Source organism: Suncus etruscus, chromosome 18 (assembly GCF_024139225.1).
Source record: "Suncus etruscus isolate mSunEtr1 chromosome 18, mSunEtr1.pri.cur, whole genome shotgun sequence".
Classification (NCBI taxonomy): Eukaryota; Metazoa; Chordata; class Mammalia; order Eulipotyphla; family Soricidae; genus Suncus; species Suncus etruscus.
In genome coordinates this window covers 20,767,784-20,791,712 of record NC_064865.1, presented here as the reverse complement: position 1 = coordinate 20,791,712, position 23,929 = coordinate 20,767,784, and the positions used below count along the sequence as shown (strand labels likewise).

Sequence of the window (23,929 nt, the reverse complement as noted above, 5' to 3'; positions counted from 1 at the left end):
AGATTGCATTACTTTCTTGTAGTCATACATAAGATAAGTACTTGGGGGAGTGAAAGCACAACAGTAAGACATTTGCTTTGCGTGTGGCTGATCTGGCATCCCATATGGTCCTCCAAGCCTGCCAAGAGTGATTTCTGAGCTCAGAGATAGGAGTAATCCCTGAGTGCTACAGGATGTGCCCCCCCAAAAAACCCAAATAAACAAAAAGGTTGGTACTTGGTGTCACCAAAGTTTGCACTTACAGTTGTGGTGAGTGTGCAAATGCTTAAGTGTTTGCATTTCAGGTTGAGGCACATATTGGTGGTGCTTGCCTGGCTGGAAAACACAAATTCCTCAGATTCAGAAATTCAGGAAGTGCAGCTTCGAGGCTCTAACAGCAGAATTTCTAGAATATTGGGACCAGAGAAAAAGTACAGAGAGGCAGACACTTGTTTTGCATGTTTCATGCCCAGTACCTTTGAACCCCATCAGAAGTGACTCAGATTCAGTGATAAGATCTGAGCACCAATAAGCAAATAACTATTGGATCACACTCAGCATACATCATGGGACACTAAGGATTTGAACTCCTGGTTGCTGGCAGTGTCCTAAGCTTCTGTCCTGCTTCTCTGCAACCATTATTGGATGTTTTAAAATGTTCAATTATCCTTGAATTATTTTTCTTTTTTTTTTTTTTAATGAACCACACCTGATAATACTCATGGATTACTTCTAGCTCTGTACTCAGGAACCACTAGTGGTAGTGCTTAGGATATATAGGATGTTTGGGATTGAACCTGGGTCTGCTGTATGCTAGGCAACCCTTCCTCCAGCCACCTCCCATCCTTAAATTCTTGAGCTGAACATATTTTAGTTAATATGTTTTTTTCTTTTTAAAAAATATATCATCACATTTTATTTTTAAATAGTTGCAAATATTTGTGTCTAAGAATGATTTTTATTAGCACAAGGTATCAAACTTATATATATCTGCAGGGTCCTAAGAAGCAGAAGATAGTGTTTAATGTTGCTGGCCCCCAGAAAATATATTTGTCAGTTTCTGAATTATTTTTTCAATTACTAAGGTTGATATTAATTTTTCTGAATGTTTCATAGAACTCAGAATAACTATTTTGTTGCTGAACTGTTTCAAATAAAGACCTATATTTTGGGCCAAGGAAGAAGATAGTTAGCACAGCAGGTAGGGGTGCATGTTTACAGAACTGAATTTAAACCCTAATACCATATGACTGAGTATCACACACTGAAACCAGGTGGTCACCAAACACTGTTAGTTGTGGCTTGATTGTCCCCAGAAGTACAACAGGGCCTGGAGAGCATGAACCAACATGCATGGCCCAGTTGACCTATGATAATCAGCAGTGACTATTAGCCCCGCCCAGCAGTGTTGCATAGCAGACCTACTAATTACATTTTTATAATTGGCATGGGGTATAAAATCTGATATTTTTGTTTCAGATTTGGGCTACCCAAAAGTACTCCATGCAGGGCTTGAGCACTTTCTGCCAGTGCCCATATGGAGCTGGCATTAACTGCATGCAAAGCAAGTATGCTCCCCATTATATTTTCTCTCAAGTTTTATAAAATTTGATTTTTATTCCTGTTTTTAACATTTTTGTCATTGCTATAAATTCTCATTTTCAAGGCCATTTTACCTAGTCTATCTAATTAATTTACATTAAAATTTTTCTCCTTGGGGCCGGAGAGATAGCATGGAGGTAAGGCGTTTGCCTTTCATGCAGGAGGTCATCGGTTCGAATCCCAGCGCCCCATATGGTCCTTCGTGCCTGCCAGGAGCAATTTCTGAGCCTGGAGTCAGGAATAACCCCTGAGCACTGCCGGGTGTGACCCAAAAACCGAAAAAAAAAAATTTTTTTTTCTCCTTGGCGCCAGAGAGATAGCATGGAGGTAATGTGTTTGCCTTTCATACAGAAGGACGGTGGTTTGAATCCCAGCATCCAAATGGTCCCCCAAGCCTGGCAGGAGCAATTTTTGATCATAGAGCCAGGAGTAACCCCTGAGCGCTGCCGGATGTGACCCATAAACAAACAAAAAATTCTCTCCTTACATGTTATGACCAAAACTTAACTATCAATACCATTTTATCTTTGTATCTCACAGTGATTTAATAAAAAAAATAAAAAATAAAAAATTCAATTGATGACTCCCTTTCATTATATTTTAGATTTTTTGGAATGTTTATATTTGGTTGATTCCCCACTCCCACCAGAAACTATACTTTTTTGCCCATTGTTTATTCTGAAACTGGCTCAAAAGGAATTGCAAGCTGAACTCCAAGTTAAAACTATCCAATTCCTCTAGGATTGGGCTGTTGAGAATGTAGAGAATGTTTCTCTTTTTACATTTCCCCCGAAAGCCCATAACAAGGAAGATGACATGTAGGCTGAAACCTGGTGCCTCTGAGGATGAGCTCATGAGGGAATTTATTGGCAACCTATGCCCATCAGTGCAAGCTGCTATTCCTAAAAATACTTTCCTGTTCTTTTCTGCCAGGAACTGCTTCTCAGGACCCTGCAGGCATGTTGCTTCTCTCAGATATAAGTTTGATAGCTTGTTGCTAATAAAAATCATTTTCAATGGTATTTGATTTTAGTTTTTGGGCCACACTCATCAGAGTTCAGGCACTGTTCTTGGTTATGTACTCAGGGATCACTCCTGCTAACGCTCAGTTTACCTTAGTTGGTGCCTGGAAGTACAATTGGAGTAGTCCTCTGAGTGCAAAGCAAGCACTTACACCCTGTCCTATCACTCTAGTTCTAGGATCTCTAGGGTTGCAGCTTTATCCTTATTATTTTTTCTTCTTATCTAGACTTTCTGTTTTTATTTTTAAACTTTTAGTTATTAACTTTGGTCATTGTCCAGGAGTTATTATTTTTTAGGATATCAACATTTGCAGTCAATTTTCTAGACATTGCTTTAGTGGTATGCAATAAATTTTGAGTATGCAATTCTTTTACTCTTCAATTCAACACATTCTTTAAAAATGACGAGGATTTGTTTTAGGCAATATTGGTCATGATGTAATATGCAATTGAAAATATTGCATTTTGTAGTTGATGGATATGCTGTTCTATAAATGTCAATTAGATCAATATTATGATATGAAATAGATACAATTTTTGTCTTTTATTTATTTTAATTTTGCTAATCATTCCACAAGTTACTGAGCAGAAAGTTAAAATCTCTTATTATAGCAATGATTTTATGTTATCTTGATAAATGGTGCCACTTCTTAACATGAAATATCTGTCTTTACATGTGGCCATGCCTTTCATTTTAAACTTTGTTTTATGTAACATGAATAACACCCAATCTTGACTTGTTATTTAAATAACCTATTTTCTCCCAATTAATCTGTTTTTATATTTTTAAATATTTTATGGACAACATTTTATGGTGGATTTGCTTTTTATTTGCTGTAACCATCTCTAACTTTTAATTAGATTGTTTATATCATGAACATTTAATGTAATTATTTGCATGCTTGAATTTAGTCATCCATTTTATTACATTTTGTTTTCTCTGCTTTTTAATTTTTATGTTCTCTCTTTACTATCCCAATTTTATTATTAGAACATTTTTAGCATCCTATTTTATTTTACACATTGCTATCTCTCACATATCTCATTTATGTAATTATAGTATACCTTTTCAAAATATTTTAAGTAGTTGCTCTGAAGACAACAGTATGTATTTCTAATCTTCCCAAGATTACTTAGAGTGAATATTGCACTATTTTCTATTAAATTAAAGGGCTTATAATCATATAGATCTTTTTATTACCTATATTGCCATATAAACATTGTCGTAGCTTACAACTGCATACTGTGAAAGCCTTATAAGACAATTTTAATTTTATCTACATATAATTTTGAATATTCATTGGCATTTTATGGTATTTGAGGAAAAAGTTACCTAGATATTAAACATTTCTGAGTATTCCATGTATTCCTGATGTCTCACCTTTTTCTCTGGTGACTTACTTTGTTGATTTTTATCTTAAAATGTCTTTATTTTACCTTCTTTTGTTTGTTTTTGTTTTTATTTTTTTTGTTTTTGGGCCACACCAGTTGACGTTCAGGGTTCTCTCCTGGCTATGGGCGCAGAAATCGCTCCTGACTTGGGGGGGGGCATATGGGAAGCCGGGGGGGTGTCGATCGAACCCCAGTCCATCCAAGTTAGCACTTGCAAGGCAGACACCTGCCTCTAGCGCCACTGCTCCGGCCCCTATTTTACCTTCCTTTGTAAGGATACTTTTCACATGGAAAATTATTATTACATGACCGCTTTAAAATTTCATTACATAAGATACAGTTCCACTGTCTCTGACATACATGGCTTCTCATGGGGACTCTAATTATTTACTTCTTTTTTTTTTTTTTTTTTTTTTTGGTTTTTGGGCCACACCCGGCGATGCTCAGGGGTTACTCCTGGCTGTCTGCTCAGAAATAGCTTCTGGCAGGCACGGGGGACCATAGGACACCGAGATTTGAACCAACCACCTTTGGTCCTGGATCGGCTGCTTGCAAGGCAAACGCCGTGCTATCTCTCCGGGCCCTAATTATTTACTTCTTGATTCTTCTTTATTTATTAAATCTCACCACCTTATTTTCGTATAATTTCATGTTTTTCTACTTTTATGATGTGAAAGGTACATCTTCTTAGAGTTTTTCCTTAGAAGAGAGTCTCGTATTTTCTTTTTTATCTTCTTATTTTTGGAGGGGAGGTGTTTGGGTCATGCTTGATGGTACTCAAGGCCTACTCTTTACTCTGTACTCGATGCTCACTCCTGGGGCTTCTTGGGAGCCCTGGAACATATTCAGGAAAGTCTCTTAGCTCATATACCATCTCTCTGACCCCTGACTTTCTTTTAAAATTGTTGTTATTATTAGTCTTTACTTAAATTGTTGACAGTAACATTAATGTTTGTAATGTTTGAGTTCACAGTTATCACAACTCACTGCCAACAAAATTTCAAAGATTGCCAAGGTTTGAAAAGTCCCAATATCATTTCTACTTTCTCTCATTACTTTCTTTCATACCTCTTTTTCTACTTTTGTAATCAAAGACCAAGAGTTTGTCATATTTTGATGTTGTCCATTCTCATGTTTTATTTTCTGCCTACCACAAAGGAGTGAGTTTATCCAGTATTTGCTCTTCCATGGACTTATTTCACTTAACATGATACTGCAGTTTTACCCAAGATTACATTTTGAGTATGAAAGTTTTTGATACATTTTTAACAATTTTTAAAATTTAAGTTTATATACATTCATTCTATAATTTCTTCTCTTTCTGAATGAGAACTGTCATGTAAAATTATCCTCCAGTACTATTAATATTGGTAAAAATGCTTTATTCATTAAAGAAGATTTTCTTTGCTGCATAATTTAGCCTTGAGTGGGTTTTGTCAGAGGCTATCCTTTTGTTCTTCATTAGTCATATCTTTGTAATTTTTCAACTAGTTTCATAGATAAAGAGAAGTGCAAATAATTATGAGAGAATTATGAGGATTTGCCCATGACACCAGAAAAGTTCACAAAAGAGAGTGCTCCTTATTATATAGAAGTGGCAGACATATTAAATCAAGACAAGAAATGATTCCTAAGGGAGAGTAAACAATAGTGGCTGGCTCAGCATATGAGCTGCAGGTATGTTTTCTGAAAAATAATATTAAAATGTATACTTAGATAAGGCTTATTTATGGACTAGATTATCAGATAACACAATTGTCTTGCTGTTGTTTGCAAAATAATTCCAGTTAAAAGTTATAATGTGGGACTGGAGTGATGTACAATGGGTAGGGTGCTTGCCTTGCATGTGACCAACCTGGGTTCGATCTCTAGCATTCCACCTGGTTCTCTGAGCCTGCCAGGAGTAATATCTGAGTGTAGAGCCAGGAGGAGTAACCCCTGAGTATCTCCAGGTGTTGCCCTCAAACAAAACAAAACAAAAACACAAAATTAGCATGTGCACTGGAATCATTTTCATGTGGTCTCTACAGAGTAAATAAATGCTGATTCTGTTGATCTCTCAAGGTTCCTTTCAACTCTATCATTCTATGATTGTATAATTAATTAGTGAATGATAGGATCATTTAATTAAGATACAAATAAAACTGCCTGAGGTATGCGAATATCCCTGGCATTTCTAAAAAAAAAAATGCCATAGATGTGGTTCCCTTGAAAACACTCTTTTGGGAAGTAGTTAGAGATAGTCTTGCTGAGTTATCAAAGTATCCTCTGCCTCTTGGCATCATTGAAGGACCATTCTGTTTATCATACAACAATGCTTGATAGAAAATTAGTAATCATACACAATAGCATGGCAAGAGATCAACTTCTTTGCTTTTGGCAAGAGCTAATGAATTTTTTTTGCAAGAGCAGCATAATGCACGATTTTGTCTTCCATTTTTCACAAAATAAAGGAATTTGCATACATTTCTGCAAGAGTGAGCCATAGTACTGAAGAAAAACTAGGAATCATCTAAAACAATAGCTTAGTATAAATAAAAAAGATTGGATGTAACACAGCACAAGCAAAAATAATACTAGACCTGCTTCATTGCATTGAATTTCCACAGAGCATAAAACTTTCATCAGAAAACAAAACAGGGGAAATAATAAATGGATACTATAAATTAAATCTGGTGCAATTACAAGGGTGCATCCCCAAATAATTCTATGTAAAGTGCTTTCTAGTTGTATTGGGAGCTCGTTTTTTGTTTAGCAAAACAAATTTTGCTTTCCAAATTAAGAAAAATATTTGTGATGTGCATGATTAGAATATGTAGTTAAGACTCTAGCAAAATAGAGTATTCTAATATTCTTAATATGACACAATCTAATACAATAAGGCTGAATTTCTTTTATTATAGAAAGCTTTCCTTTTTTTTACATTCTAATGGACTTTTTAGGAATATACGTAAAACCCCAGATTTATTTTAATATGTATATTATTCCTGTTAATATGGTTGGAAAGAATTGTTTTATTTTCCGACAAGGAAAGATATAACACCATCATTAAAAAGAAGCCAAGTGGAGTGAATGGTTAAAGTTATATAATGAAAAATATGATTTAATTCAGTCCAACGCTAATAATTTGATTCTTTATTTATTACCTTTCAAATTTATTTATTTTCTAAATTAAAAATAATTTTTATTATAAACCTGATTTTCCAAGTTGTTCACAATACAGTTGTTTTGGACATTGAATGTTCTAATTCTAATTCTACCACCAGTGTGACCATTCCTCCACTAGTGGCCCCCATTCCCAATCCTTAGCTTGCCTCCTTGCAGGTACAACCAAATTCACTTTACAATGTTTGTTGTAACACAAAGGCAAATGAGATGATCAAAACATAGATTAATAAAAGTCAATTTGTGATCATTGATATATCCCATTATCTATTACTTTTTTTAATCAAATCTTTAAGCACTATGATTACAAGCATGATTGTAGTTAGATTTCAGTCATAAACAGAACACCCCCCCTTTGCCAGTGCAACATTCCCACCACCAATTGCCCCCCCCCCCCCGCCTGTATTTGAGACAGGCATTCTACTTCTATTACTGTTTTTAAGCTATTTATACTTACTCTAATTTTCACATGAAATTAGTACACAGCACTTTTTTTTTTGTTTTGTTTTTTGTTTTTTGAACCACACCCGGTAACGCTCAGGGGTTACTCCTGGCTATACGCTCAGAAATTGATCCTGGCTTGGGGAACCATATGGGATGCCAGGGATCAAACCCAGGTTTGTCCTGGGTCAGCTGCGTGCAAGACAAATGACCTACCTCTGCTATCGCTCCAGACCCACACATCTTATTTTTAATGAACATATCTTTGCAGTTTTCTGTTGAATTATTCACCCAAGGAGGAATTTGCTTGAGGAATCTTTGATAGAGAATCAAACTTATATAATTCACACTTTTTTTTAAAGCGAGTTTGGAAAGAGTTCAATGGGTAAGACCACTTGACTTGCTGCATGTATGAGGCAGCAAGTTTGATCACTTGCACTATCCTCCACCTTCCAACACCCATATCCAGAAAAAAGACAAAAACAAACCAAGATAGCCATAGTAGCTTCTGAGTACCACTGGGTTTGTCTCAAAACCAAATGACAGAAAAAAGAAAAGAAAATTCAAGGTATTTCCAAGCAAATTTTAAAGGCATGAGAGATAGTATAACCTCTAAGACACTTGCATGCAATTGATTGACCTGGATTCTATCCCAAGCATCATATTATCCATGGTGGCCCACTATGGTCAACTCTGAGCCAAGAGCCAGGAGTAAGATCTGAGCATCCATTGGATGTGACCCCAAAACAAACATACAAACAACCCTCCCAAACAAAATCCAAAACATCTCCAAACATAAAAACAAATAAGAATATATTTCTTTCACACTAGCCCTTAAGTTAGTGTGGTCCCCAAACCAGTAACAATAAAAGGAAAGATAAGCATGTTGATATTTCTTATTTAGAATTTCCAATACATATGCACACAGAATTGATCTCCTTCATACTTACATAGTAATTATTTGAAAACTATGGTGGGCTCTATAACATGATTTCTATGGTACTTCCTGATGTGGCACCAAAATGGAAAAAGGACACAATGAAATGGCCTTTTATATATCTCTGTGTTCTTTCAGGACATTCTTTGATCTCCAAAGCAGATGATTCTCTGGTGCTGGGTCAACAGCTCTGTCATATGCATTTTCCTGGACCATCAGTTATCACTGGGACTGTTTTGCTCTCAGTCAGCTGTTATTAGATTAATAAATGATTAGGATTAGGGTTTCTGTTGCCTCAAAAACAGGAAGTCAGGATGAAAATCAGGACTAAATAATAAAATAGGATGAGCATGTTTTTTTTGTCATAATTAAATATTCCTCTCAAACCTAGCCTTCAACATTGACTTTTCCATGGTGGTAGTTTTTCTGGTGATATTTTTTTATTTGAAAGAAATAGTTAAATTAATTTTTTGTTACATATTTGGTAAACAAGATCTTAGCTGTTTGAATGCTTCACCTAAGGTTATGTGATGCATGCTGACTCCTTCTCCTCTTCCTTTCCTTTCTTTTCTTATTTTTTCTCCTTTCTACCACTTCCTTCTTTTCCTCCTCCTTTTTTCCTCTTCTTTCTCCTCCCCTCTTTTCCTCCTTGCTCTTTTCCTTTTCTTTCTCCTCCAGCTTTTCCTTCTCCTTTTTATTTTCCTCCTCCTCCTCCTCCTCCTCCTCCTCCTCCTCCTCCTCCCTCCTCTTCCTCCTCCTCCTCCTCCCTCCTCTTCCTTCTGCTTCTCCTCACACCTGGCAGTGTTCTGAGTATAATTCTTGTTCTGTGCCCAAGAATCACTCCTGGCAGGCTGTGGGCGGGGGAGGTGACCATCTGGGATGCCAGGGATCAGACCCAGGCCAATCATGTTCAGGGTAAGCTACTGATCATGCTTATATGAGAGGATGCCTGTACATTTATTGTATGTAATTCCCTAGTCACCATGAAAGAAGAGTCTGAAGTTAAGGAAAATAAAAAAAGACTAGATCTTTGGAAAATGTTGAAGCCATATCTTAAATTTTCTACAAAGACCTGTAGTGAAATTAAATCTTTAAAAGTATATCTAAGGAGTATTGTGGAGTAGTAAAAAGTGATACATGTATGAAAAAATAATGAAATATATTTTCAATGAGAACATTATTGCAGTGGGCAATGATATTTTGTTGTTGTTGGTGGTGGTGTCGTTTCGTTTCTTTTCTTCTGTTTTCTTTCCTTTGGTTTTTTCCCCCTTGTTATATCTGGTGGTGTGCAGGCCTTTATGCTTAGGGATTATTCCTGGCATTGGTCCTTGAACCATATGAATAGACTCAGTTTAGCTATAGACTAGAATAGACTCAGGTTAATCCCATGCAAAGCTAATAAGTTCATTACCACTGTACTATCCCTTTGATTCCAGCAATTGATATTTATATTCAGTGGAAAACACTTGTTAAAACTGACTGGAATACAGCTCCTGGGCAAGGAAACAGTAAGAGAACTAACTAGACAATCCATTGATTAAATCCTTTTTTACTTGTTTGAGGCATCCTTATGTGGGCTTAACTTTCTAGTCTTTTTGTCTTATCCCAAGTGAGCTAAGTATACGTCTGTGGCCAAAGATCCAAAAAGATGTATGGAATATCCAAAAATTATGTGCTCTACCCACATCACTTCTCCTCATCAGAGAATTAATAGTTCTTCAGCATTCCTAATTCTTTACATATCATGCATGTTTGTGTGTGTGTATGTGGGGAGGGGTTGGGCCACAACAGTGATGATCAGGGTTCTGCACTTAGGAATTACCCCTGGAAGTGCTTGGTGAACTATATGAAATGTTGGGGATTGAACTCAGGTCAGTCACTATACTATTGCTTCAGGCCCTCTCCCATGTGTCTTTTATCTCCTGTTTGAATCTTAACCTAATTGATAGATTTCTTTGATTGCTTCTCTGATGATGTCTCGCTGTGGTAGACTTGAAAGGAACTATAAATTGAACTTCCCTCTCCTACCTATTTTCCAACCATACCCAGGAATAATGGTTAGAATTTTACCAGCAAACTAATGGATAAGTGTGCTTAAAGTTACCTTGTTGTTTCTCTTTATTCAAATTTTGAGCAAACAGGGTCTTGAATCATAGTTGTTGCTATGATGTTTCAATCTCTGATTTTTCTTTTAAAACTAATTTCAGTTTTCCTGAGATTTGAGCTCAGGGGTCCTGTAGACTTTTGTTTAGCATGAGTGCTCATACCAAATTGATGGCATATCCCAGTATGTCAGGTTCTAAGCTGGGTTTAAGGGGTGCCACCATAATTATGAATGACCTGCTTTAAATATTCATAGAGCTTACTTCTCCATAGGACTCCAACCTTTACTTCATGGCCAAGTGGAACTAGAAGATTCCTAGTTGTGGGATGGTTAACAGCATCCTTGGCCTCTATCCACTAGATGTCAGTAGTAACTCCTACCAGTTGTAAAAATCAGAAATGCCTCTAGATATTGTCAAATGTTCCCCAGGGGAACAAAATTGCCAACGTAGAATATTCTTATGATAAACAGCTATTAGGTAAGAGACCAATTACATGAGAGAAGCTGATGGCTGAATAGGTGTAATACTTGGGCAGGTAGAACTGTTTTACCTGGGAGAAACCAAGGCCTTCAAAGAGGATTACAGTACATATTTTCTTGAATTTACAAATAAACCTTTAACTTAACCAACAGGAAAAAAGTGGACTAAATAATTAGAAATATTACAAATGGTTGGAAGAAAAGTTTCTTTTTTAATTTTTTAATTTTTAATTATGAGAACAAAGATGCAAAGAAAGAGGACAAGGTAAAGTTACAGTGGAAGGACAATCACCCATAACATAATTCTCAGAAGTCCCCTTGCTGATATCTTAACTTTGAACTTTCAGCCAAAGAACATTCAGATAAATAAAACAGAATCCATGTACAATTACTTTGTCCCTCAAGTCCCCAGATTGTAACATATTATAATATTTCTTAACAGCACACAAGGCAATCTAAAGCCATAAAACTTACATAACTCCTTAAACATTAGAGGCATAGTATTTTTTACATTTCCATGTACATGCATATTAGCTTAAGTTAACCTCAATTTTTAAGTGTTTTTTTTTTAAGAATTAGAGTCAAAGGAGCACAGTAAAAACGGTGTTAGAGTGGCAATTGTTGTTTGCATAGGCCCACCAAAATATGAGGGGCATGGAAAGGAATAACCTTGGCCTAAATACAAAGAGACTCTACCCCTGAGGTTTCCTGGCATAAGACCAACTCTAGGCTCCAGGCAAGCTAGATCATCTAATCCAAGACATTGTCTGTAGTGCCAACACACTTTTCACACAGTCTCTATTGTTGGTATCATGTTTCTGTATTAAAGATCCTGGAATCTGCATATCCTATATTGAAGTCAGGATGTGGAGTGTCCTCTCATTTTACCTCACCATTAAAGGGCAATCCAGGGAGCCCTGTCCTGTAAGCAGGTCGTTGTCGTGAAGTCTTCTCCAGTGTTAAGGGAAGTCTCTTTTGAGCAGATAGATGTCTGAATAGTGGTAGGGTCTTCTGTGGTAGAGGATTGCTTCCAGGTGATGTTGTAGATCAGTGGTCCTCAAACTATGGCCTGCGGGACACATATTATATTTGTATCTGTTTTGTTTCTTCATTGCAAAATAAGATATATGCAGTGTGCATAAGAATTTGTTCATAGTTTTGTTTTTACTATAGTCAGACCCTCCAATGGTCTGAGGGACAGTGAACTGGCCCCCTGTTTAAAAAGTTTGAGGACCCCTGTTATAGACAAACCTGGATGTTTCGTGGATGGCTTCCCTGGTTCAGGGGTGAATGGAAAATGCCCTTTCTTCTGAGGCCTGTGCAGGTCGTTATGTAAGGTCCCTTTGCACTACAAGATTTGTGTGTTCCAATCTCTATTAGATAGGATCTTATTTGTATGTATAGTATTTTCCCATTATAATATGCCTATGCAAAAAAGGAGCAATGCCACATGGCGTTATTGGTGCATATGGGGGCCATAAGAACAAGTTCAACAATCCCCATGACATGGTTCAATAATAAGCATTAAACTGGGGGACTCTTTCACCAAAATTCCTTGTTGCACAGCTCATAAAGAGAAGATAAAAAGTGGTTATAATCGTCACTGTATAAGAGAATATTTAGTAAGACTTATAGCTGTCAGAGAAAAAACCACAAAATATTCTAAAGAAATACGTGTCCATTTTATGTCTTTTGAAACAGTTTGGGGTTGTTACACACAATGCATGGCTTTGGTCTGTGATTAGGATTGTGCAGTACTGAAGTTAAAAAGAGTAATGTGGGTTAGTGATGTTTGGGGGGGTGAGAGAGTTAAGGAGTAAAAATGAGCTTTGTAGGGGTGTGGGAAAGGGCAGAATACAAAATGGACATTCTGGATACACAAAACATAACATAAAGATAAGAAATACTCTTAATACATGCAGTGCGTGCGGGGGCGCTCGGGGGCGCTAGCCCCCACACAGTTTTCTATATGCAGAGTGGTCAGAAATTGCCAGTAACAAACTTAGCGCAACTGAGCAAATCTCAGCCACCCCAAGTTAGGACCAACCATTTCTGGCCACCTGGGCTGCCACCCCAGAAGGCCTGAAGGCCGGGGGCAGAAGAGAGGAAGGCTGGAGGCCTATGAAGGCTCCCAGTGCACCCAAGTTAGGGAGAAGGCCTTCCACATGGGGTCTCCCCAAACCCCATTGGAAGAAAAGTTTCTTATCAAAAATGGCAACATTACTTTGGTTTTAGAAAATATTTTGAAATATCTAAAGAAATATTTAAAATTATTTAGAAAACAATTAAAAATATGGATATTTTATGTACCAAAGCCACCTAGAAGAATACAAAGCCCAGGGTTTTGTTTTTATATTTTATTTTATTGGGGGTGGGGTTTTACACCCGGCAGCACTCAGGGTTACTCCTGGCTCTACACTCAGAAATCGCTCCTGGCATGCTCGAGGGACCATATGAGATGCTGGGATTCAAAACACCATCCTTCTGCATGCAAGGAAAGTGCCCTACTTCCATGCTATCTCTCTGGTCCCTTGTTTTTATATTTTTCAGAAACAAAATTCTAAAAATAAGCTTGCTTAGGGTCCTGTTGAGAGGAAAAGAAGATTGTCTAAATAACTCATGTCATTGTGGGGCAGCTTATGTGCTAGATGATGAGCTCACTTTGGAAAAGGACACCTAGAAGATGTGAAGGAGAAGTTAATTAATGATAAAGTGGGAATTTATAATAGTAGTTTCTAGGGAATGGTGACCTGAGTGTGCTGAGGTTTGTCAAATATGCTGAGGGTAACAACAACAACAACAACAACAACAACTGAAAAGCCCTTTAAAATTTACTTTTGGTGCAAAGAGTAATCAAAGAGCCCCTCTGCTTGGAGCAGATGGTGGAATGTTCAGGATGACAGAGGAAAAGCAGAGTTCTACAGCTTCAGCTCTGCTAAGCTTATTTTACAAAGGAAAATCATCTCCTAAGGGAAAGAAACCATAGAACAAATAACTTCAAAGAAATTAAAGCTCAAGACAGAAATGGAGTAACAAAGAATGCATCATAATGGATGAAAATCAAATGTCACCTATTTGTCCACTCATTCATCAACTAGTCATCAAATACCTACCATCTGCCACAAATATCTCCTTCCACTTGGTGGAGCAGGAAGAAATGACTCTTCTCAGTTCTTGCACTTAAGGATATCATCCCTCAGTGGAAAAGAGCAAGATTCAATAGGGTAGCTTATATATTTTATGTACTATGTTGTAGGGCCACATAATAGGCAATGTAGGACCTAACCCATTGAGAACAATGGAGGCAAAAATGAGAATAATTTAATAAAGTGGAAAACAGAAGGCTAGGCAGAGAGTATTATTTATCAGTATGTAGGGGAATTGCATATACAAGGATTGAATATTTCATCTTGGGGTTGTGATTATGGCCTTTGTGCCCATACACCCACTTTGGCAGTCTAGGAGGAAACAGAGAGGAAGTGCTTCCATATTGGAGATTGATTAAAAACTTGGGTTTTAGAGAAGATTCTACCAAAGAATGGTCCTGCTATACCAAACCTAAGCTGTTCTGTCCACACAAATAGATACATTTCAGTCCTCTTTGTGCTAAACCGTTCCAAAGTGAAAGATGTGGAAATAGACCCAATATGCAGAAAGGTATTTTGTAATTAAAGAAGAAGACAACCTCATGTATGCCCTAATTCTCTTACCTTGGGTCCTAGGATAGTCACTTATAGGCTCTCAATGTCTCATCTATATTCTTTCTACCCAATGCCTGAAATTATTGTAGGGCACTTGTTGATTCCAGTCAGTGTGATGTGTTTGGAAGAAGCTAGTCTGGATGATCAAGGCTCTTGCCTATGGCCAGACAGTACATGTACCATTTTCAGAGGAAACCAGTCATAGAATGCTGGCTCCACACATGATCAGATTAGTTCTAGGAACAATTCAATGGGAAATCAAGTTAGAATAACACTGGGAAATGTATTACTATTTTTGGACAGAGGCTTTCTCCTGAAGCCATTTAGGGTCCCTTGTCTGTTGTCAGCAACATGAGTTTAATGCTAAAATTCAGAGAGCAAAATTGCAGACAATAACTAGAAGAGATATCTCACCAGCTGGACAACCAAATCAAAGTTTAAAAAAATTGTAAGGAAATCTCAAAACAAGAATATGAGATTTATCACAGACTAAATGTAGGGTTCTGAAGTTTAAAAAAATCAATGTTATGAATCCAGAGGAGATTTATGTAAAAGAAAGCTTGTAAAGTTTAATTAATCATGAGCTCAATGTACACTAGTGATGGGATGTTATTGCTGAGAAAACAAAAGGGATCTTTCTTTTCTCTTGAAATTTTTCTTCCTGGACACTTTTTAAATCACAAAACTAATAGATGCTTGCTTTCAAAATGTGAAGCCAAAAAGGGTTCACCAACAAAGAATTATCCAACCACAGTGCTGGTATTGGTTAACCCTCATATCATAAGTAAATATATATGTCATATATATACACATATCACATATATATTCAATTTATTTCTCTGCTCGTCAGGAGTTCTGAAAATTATTCACAAATATGTTTTCTATGTCAGCTCTCCATTTCTTCTGAGATAGGTCCAGCAGTAGACCCCACCTTGAGAGTTGTTAGATAATCAGATTAGAAGAAACATGTAAAGTATTTAGACCCATGTGGAAGAAAATTCAACCTAAGCCCAGGGCACTGGAAAACTGTGTTCAAAATGCCGCAGCAAGGGAGAGGAATGCTCTGTCTGGGAAAGAAGGGTGGAATTTTAATAGAGAATATTTTTCCAGCAGAGAGAGGTCAGCTGAAGTTCAGTGAGTTTGGGGACAAGTTGCTCAACAAGGCCCTCAGAGAGTGGAGAAGTTGCTGTTTGAAAGGAGCAGCTGCTGACAGATGGGGTAATTTGGGTTTTATCAAGATGAAGAGGGCGGGCGGAAGGACTGCAAGGCTGAGGTCACCCAGAGGAATGGATGGAAAACTGGGGGGCCTCCAGCATTGGTCAATAGAATATGGGCTCACTCAGTGCTTCCTGCTGAGAAAGACTCTAAGCTAAGCCTCTCACCCTTGAGGAACTGTTAGAAAATGGAGCATTATTTTCCCATGATCTTGGAATTAGAAGTTCAATGACACCCTTGTGTGGATATATGCTAAGACCCTTTAAGTGAGAAATGCAGATCTTGCATCCAAGGGCATTGAGCAAGGACTCAAGGCAGGCAGAAAGTTTAAAGAGAGACATCATCCAAAGGAGATCCTGACCAAGGTTCTGGGAACTGGGCAGAGAAGGAGCAACTAGAAGCCAGACACCCATATCATCAGTTAGGGAGTTCATATCACAAAGTCTCTGGTTGGCTCCAAGTTGGAGGTGGGGGAAAAACTGAGTTATTTTTTAGATTTAGTGTAGGTCACTTTGGGACTGATTATTCAGTTTAGCTTCTAGATTGATTAACAATGCATATGGTGTTTTTGTTGGTTCCCTGTAGGTAAGGGACTGGATGACTAGGCAGTTTTCTATATATTGTTGGTCTAAATTGTTGTATTGATATCAGGGGAAACATTTATGGTGGTGTCTAGGGGATCTCATACTTGATTATGCTGTGCTGTTCGCTTCTACTTCTACTTATTACTTTCTACTTTACTTATACTTAACAACTTTATAGTAATTATACTTTCTGAGGAGGGCATCATCCTAGGTAAGTTTTGTGTCAGGGATCAAACTTGGGGTCTCAGGCATTCAAAGCTTGAACTCTTTCACTGACTCATATCTCTCTGGCAAGCTTTCTTTTAATGTATGATCTAGTCCTGGTCTCTTCATTATTGAGAATTCAGTCTCTTGCATGGCCTTCTGTCTGTTGATTTCTTGATCTCTAAGTTTTCGTTGCTCATCGAGGGTTAGAATCAAAACAAAACAAAGCTAGTTTTACTCAATTCTGTGTTCCTTCAACTTTATTGCTTTCTAAAGTGCATTTTATGGTGAAAAGGCAAAGATTTCTAAGACTTGACCCTTAACACTTGAGAACTAAATATTAAACACGTTTGTTTTTATTCTTCTCCAAGGCACCAGCAAGGAATCAGGAGAGGGAAATATTTGCCTCCCAGGCTGTTTTAAAATCATAGCCTGTAACATGCAGGGCATACAACTTCCTGTTTTTGGATTATACTATAGCAAGTTACAACACCCCCCTCCCTGAAATACCAAACAAATCCAGAGTGGCTATTTAGTAGTATTACCAAAGAGAAAATTTTTAAAGCCAGATTCAACTCAGAGTCTAGAAGAGGAAACAAATGGAGTAGGAGGTCAGCAGGTGAGTAATCTCTCCCTTTGCTTTTTTTTTTTATGTCATGTATTATCTGAAAAAATAACTGTGTAGAACTTAGTTTGGCACTTTTCCCCTTCTAGATCTATCAACTGCATACATTGTTCCTTAATCTGTAAAATAAAATTATGAATATCCACAAGCTGGTGAGACCGCCCCAGGCACCCTGTTTCTAACCCCTCAGGTGGATAGGTCTAAAGAAGCAGGGGAGTTTGGAGAAATAATACACCAGGCAGTGAGGAAAAGATTTGCTTCATAGCCTTTCTACCATGTGCTACCTATCTCTCTGCCCCTTGCTGCCTATGCCACGTGCTTTCTCTCTGCCAAGTGCTCATTCCCCCAACTCAAAGCCAGATACCTTTCTTTATTATCCAGAACCCCACCCACCCAGGTCGGGAAGGCCCTGTAATCCAGCTGGGCTTTTACATACCAAAAGAAGAGGTTAGGAAAAAAAGGAAGTTGGGGGAAAGTGCTCACCTACACTAGACCTTCAAATACATGAACTGATTATAACTAATATCTGTATCTTAAGACAATGAAATAGATCAGATGCATTTCCTTGATGTTGACCCATGCACTCTCAGTAGTTTCTCATCAGGGTGATTAATTTAAAAGTTAATTCCAACTTGCCTTGCCATTCTCCCAGGGCCTGATATTTTCACTGTTGTTTCTGGAACACTAGAGTAGAAGTGCCCAACAGCTTGAGTTCAACAGTTTCCTTTGTCTTCTTGCTTTATGATGGTCACCACAGATTACTAAATAAAAATATACCTCCAAAAAGTCAGAAATTCAGCTGTCATTTCAAATACCTCTTGTATGTCAATAATTGTGTAATAAATACATTTTGCATATGGCATTTCAAGCAATTGATAAAGGAAGAGCAGATATTGAAAGTTAGAAATGAGAGAAGATTTTTAATGTGGTGCTTTCTCTTCTTTCTCTTTATGATGCATTAAGTGGGTTTCTAATGGAGCTGGTTCAGGAGACTTTCCTTGTAACCTGCTGGGTTCCTCAGTTTGCTGACTTCTGCCTCTTCTGTCCTCATGTCTTGTTCTTGCAAGTTTTGGGGGCATTAGTGAGGGTGTTTTAATTGGCTTATCTGAGGGAGTTTCTTTCAAAAGACTTCTAATTTGACTAACGGAAGTATCTGTAGAAAAGGCATGTTCCTGTGGAAAAGGTATGCCCTGATGCAGGGAATACTAATAACCTTCTATATATGCACATTATACTTTATATTTCTGACTGTACATTGAATTATTTACACCTTCAAAGCAGTTGATTGAACTACAGCATCAGTCAATTAGCAAATCAAAAATTTATATGATTCCAATTTAGCATGGACTCCTTCTCTCTCCTTTTTTTTTTCTTTTTAGATTTTCACCCTGACAGTGACAAATTACTCCTCTGCTGGCTGAGATTGGAAATTAAAAGCATTTAGAGTTGCTCATGCATTTATGCTAATGAGAACTTCTGATATGATTTGCATGCAAAAAGGGACAATCTGAAAGCTCATCAGTTTTTCATGCTTCCGCATTTTGATGTAGCAGAATTTTCACTGTTTTTTTCTGTGAAGCAAAAAAAAAATTTTTTTTTCCTTGCAGGAAACAATACCGAATGTGAACAAAAAGAGTTCTTTTAAGTCAGAAAGTTCTTCATTTTTCTACCCTCCAGATTCTTGTCAAATCATTTGTGGTTCTTTCAGAGCTGCAGCCCACATTCATTAGCATTTTAGATGTTTATCAAAGGAAGGATCCAGTATCTGCCACACAAGATTATAGCTCAGCTTCATTTTCAATTCAGAAAAAAAAAAAAAAAAAGACCAGGAGACAGGCAAGAAGAGGGACATGCAGTCCGACAGTGTTCTTCATACATACATCCAAATTAATCCCATCTAGGGCAGATTTGATTAATCACCAAAGGTAGCAGTTTTAATTCTCAGGGATGGTACTGATCAATTTTAGACAGACTCCTGGTATAAATGTCTTCCATTGGTATTTGTATAAAAGAAAGCCGCATTAAAAATGAATACAGAAAACTTATGGGCAAAACGCATAAGGAAGAAATGTACTCTCCAGAAACTTTGAAAGAGGTTTAATTATTTCTATAATAGGCATTTATTAAACCATTATGATGGCAAAGGGGGAATTGAAAAGATGGGAAAATGTCTCATTTAAAAGATTTTTATTTTCCTCAGGAATATGTCTGTCTCTGGGACTTCTGCTTGCTTAGATGAGAGTTAAAATTATGTTATATTCTAGAAATGCAGTTGCTGTGGTGGAAATTTTATTTCACCAAAATGAATATATTTGGCTATTACTTCCAACTGTTTCCATTTGAAATCTTTATTTGCATGTCATGCAGCTCAGAGTGATTATGTTCCAGCCACAAAGTTCACTAACAATGAATTTCCACCCAGAAATATATTTATTCCCGACAGGGAAGTGAGGGCTCACTTCTGCTTAAAATGTACATGACCATTTTATAGATATGTGATGTTTTAAGGATGATTTTCTAGAATTGCCTTTTAATACTGGCATCCATTAAAGATGAAAACAAAGGCAAGTTACTGCCTGCTTGTATCAGGTGCTCTTGAGTTGCTCTACCTAGAGAAATCCATGGCTATCCAACTGCAGGTTATTGCTTCCAGTCCTTGGAATCCATTCCCATTGCTTTCTATTTTATCTCTTTGGTCTGGTTTACTTCTTGATTCCCCATCCTCTGTGTTGTCCCCCCATCACCCCCCCCCAATACTTACCTCAAGTCCTTTTGTTTTCCATTCTCCAATAAAACTGACTAAAGATGTATATTTCAGGGTTCCTGAATTTTTCCAAGCAAGATGAACATTATGCATTCTATTTTTGGTACATTCGAATTATCACTTGATGTGATTGCTCCAACATTTTTTGTTCTTTTAGGAGGATATGGTAATGTAGAGGTATGATTGTGCTCAGGAACTATTTAGGGTTCTGTACTAAGAGCTCATTTTCATAGTTCCTTGAGATCCATTTGGTGCAAGTATCAAATCTGTGCCTCTTTTTATGCAGAGCATGTATTCAACCTAAGAGGGTTGACGTGCTCAGATGGCTCTTGGGTCCTTCCCATGTTTTCTCATGACAGTCAACTTACCTCCTGGGACAACTCATAATTCTGCTGACCACTTACTTCCAAGAGAGGTTATCAGAGTTGGCAGGAAATTTTATGTATTGGTTAGGGAATTGCTATGGACTAAATTAAGAAGACCCTTCCATTTCATGCTGTGAAACCCTACCCCTTATTGTGAGTGATCTTACCAAGAGGGTTTTTCTTTGAGGGGTGAGACAGGTTTACTCAGGTAGATCAAAGGTGTGGTCCTAATCCGGTATGATTAGTTGAGTTTTGAAAAGATACTTACCTCCTCCTGCTGCCTTTTCCTGCGTCCCTCTCACTATTTCTTTCATTCATGCTTTCCATCCTTTGCTCTCCCTGAAGAGATGATAACTCAGGCATAAAGCCAAAGGGATCCTTGATCTGAGACTCTTCAGATTCCTCAGAAATAAGAGATAATAAATTTCTATTGTGTAAATCGCAGTTTGTGTCAGACCACCTGAATAAGATTAAAACAGGTGGAGGAATGACAAATATATTTTTACTCAACTTGGAACTTAATTTGTGATGATTTATCTTAGACGTCCTGAACATGAAATGCCGTGACTGTGTTGTGGAATAAATGTTTGTCTTTTTCTTTATGACCATTTAATTTAATTAGTCTATACATTTTAAAAATAAAATCATAGGACCAAATGTTTAATAACAAGCAAATGTCCTGTTCTCTGTGGATGGAGGCATATGCAATATAGAAAGAAATTACTGAGCAACATTTTGGCAGCAAAATTACTCATGGCATCCACTGAATGTTTCTCAGCCCATCTCCTTGGTCAGCAACTTTTCTTGGTTAAGTTTAATTCCTTGAGTTTCCTTTAGTGATTTCATGGTGGAGAGCTACGTCATCTTGATTTCAGAAGTTATGGGTCTTCATTCAGTAGTTAAGAGGGCAAATCGTGTCCGAAAGAATTTTTAGGATAAGAAGACTATAGGGTCTGAAGGTTGAGTTTGAGAAGCAGGATATAAAGAAACTGTGAATTCTCTATGGCCATAATGTGGAATGTTTGGTTCACCAGCCCAATAAGGCCTATCAAGTCATATGATCTAACCCTGGCCCATGGCAGGGGAGGCATTTGTTTCTTATCAGCTGCTTACAGCCTATCTGCCTATGCTATAGTCTTTGAATAATACTGTAAGTAACCTAAGATCAAGTGACCCTTAGCATAAAAAAATGTTTCCCAAGGGGCCACAAGCAGTAGCAGAGCAGGTAGGAAATTTGCCTTGCACATGGGGGATTGTGCCTTGCACATATGATTTTATGGTCCCCCACGTCTGCCAGAAGTAATTTCTGAATACAGAGCCAGGAGTAACCTTTGAATGATGCCAGATGTGGCCCCAAAACAAGCAACAACAACATGTTTCCTTATGTAGCTCCATAGGATGAATGTTAGAGTGGAATTTGGTACTTACCTCCCATGGAAGGTAAGGTGCTTGCTTCTTTGCACAGGACCAAGACAGATTGGATACCAGGCACAACATATGGCATCCTAAGCACCATCAAGTTGATTCTTGATTCCTAAGCACAGCCAGAATCACTCATGTACAGAAAACTAGAAAGAGCCTTGGACATTGCTTGATTTTTAACCCTGCCTCTCAAAGCTCTTGTCTTAATCTCAGTCCTTTGCCCAGTTCCTAAAAGAAAAATGGATCAATGATTTTCCCCCTTTTATGACTAGAGTAATGTCATTTGACAGAATCATTCAGGGATATACTTAGAAGTGGACATTGTTCTCTTTATCCAAGAAACTCACTTTTTGGCTCTGTGTAAATATGAAGCTACTTCTTCCTTATAATGTGAAACTCAATCCCCTTTTCTCTCCTTAAAGACCCAAGTCCCTTAATAGATAGATCTGCCCCATTTTACTATAGAATTGATGGCCTTGAATATTCTCATACATGCTGTATTGCATTCATCTTTATTTTTTTTATTAAACTGTGTACTATCACTTTGTTTTGGTTTTGTTTTGGGCCACATCCTGTGATGCTCAGTGGTTACTCAGAAATTGCTCCTGGCTTGGGGGACCACATGGGACACCTGGTGATTGAACAGCGGTTTGTCCTAGGTCAGATGCATGCAAGGCAAACACCTTACTGTTGTGCCACCATTCCAGCCCCTAAACTGTGTACTATGGTTTTTATGACATGTTCAGTCCAAGAAGAACTCAGGGGCAGGGGAAATTTTCTCTGTCATCTCCAAATCAACTCTATTAAGAAAACAATTTAGAAAATTCCCTAAAAGAATTCCCATTCCTCTTCCGTTTAAGGTGATCTAGGCCAAGGTTGACTGAGTTGAGTATCTTTTAATGGACTTATAGGCATGTTCTCATTTTTCTTTTTTCAAATTTTCTAAGAATGCCATTTTTTGGTGTTATCAGACTGATTTGACTGATTAATTTCTGTGGAATGAATTGCTGTGTAAAGAAGCATTGATGGCAAGATACTGTGAAGTTACTGGAATTGAAGAGGCCACAGCCAAGTGGGGAGGAAGGGAGTGTTTGGGAAGAAAGATAGAGCTCTTCTCCTCTGCTGGAGAGAAATCCTTTGTCTTCCTTTCTCAACAGAGTTGCATCTAAATGCCAAGACAGTCCTTGAGAGCCTACCCTCATTCCTTCACGAAACATGTGGCTCTGGCATAGCACAAGCCCCATCTCTTTTCTGTTCTAATGGATCCTCCTGCACTATAACCGCAGAAGCTTCTATTTACCCCCAAGTCATTATCTGTGTCCAGCAGATCATTCATTTACTGAAGGCTTTTGAATATGCTTAGGCTAGACGAGGCAGCCAGACAATGCACTCTGTTTCTTGAGAACACGTGCTTTGGTGGCACAATTCCTACTTTGATAAATTACAATGATGGTCTTGCCAGATGGAATATGGACTCCCCCAGGAAATGTGAGCACTTCGAAGGACTCTGCAAAGGCAGCAAAACTTGTTCCCCTTGAAACTAGAGGGGATAGTCAGAAGTCGAATAAAGGTTGTACCAGCCATTTACACTTAGAAAGCCCCCTTTACAAAGAAGTCCCAAGACACAGTGCATTTCGACTTCTTAAAATGTCAGGAGCGAAGGACACCACAGAACAGCAGCAAACATAACCTTTATTGTTGCCCTGAATGCCGACAAAAAGAGGAAGAAGTAGTGTGCTTTGTTCCAGGAACTACATCAGACTCGGCATTGTCTTGACTCCGCTGTTGTTCCCAATGCGAAATTTCTATCCGATGCCAATGGAGTTCTGGGTGTCTCTGTGATGTCAGGATCTTATCTGAACATAGTAAGCACTTCTAAGCTTCTGACTACATGAAATAAAAATAAAACAACAAAGCAGCCTGGCTT

General features: G+C 37.8%; 1 protein-coding gene across 1 annotated transcript in view; it reads right to left on the bottom strand.

The window, feature by feature from the left end:
* The window catches only part of NOX3 (NADPH oxidase 3), a 234,125-nt gene extending 210,490 nt beyond the window's left edge, over positions 1 to 23,635 (bottom strand). Inside the window, exons 1-2 of the mRNA XM_049764743.1 lie at positions 23,580 to 23,635; positions 20,849 to 21,040 (exon numbers count right to left, since the gene is read on the bottom strand). Coding sequence (XP_049620700.1) covers positions 20,849 to 21,040; positions 23,580 to 23,635 — 248 coding nt within the window. The remainder of the gene's footprint in view (positions 1 to 20,848; positions 21,041 to 23,579) is intronic.
* Between the last annotated feature and the right edge of the window lie 294 nt (positions 23,636 to 23,929).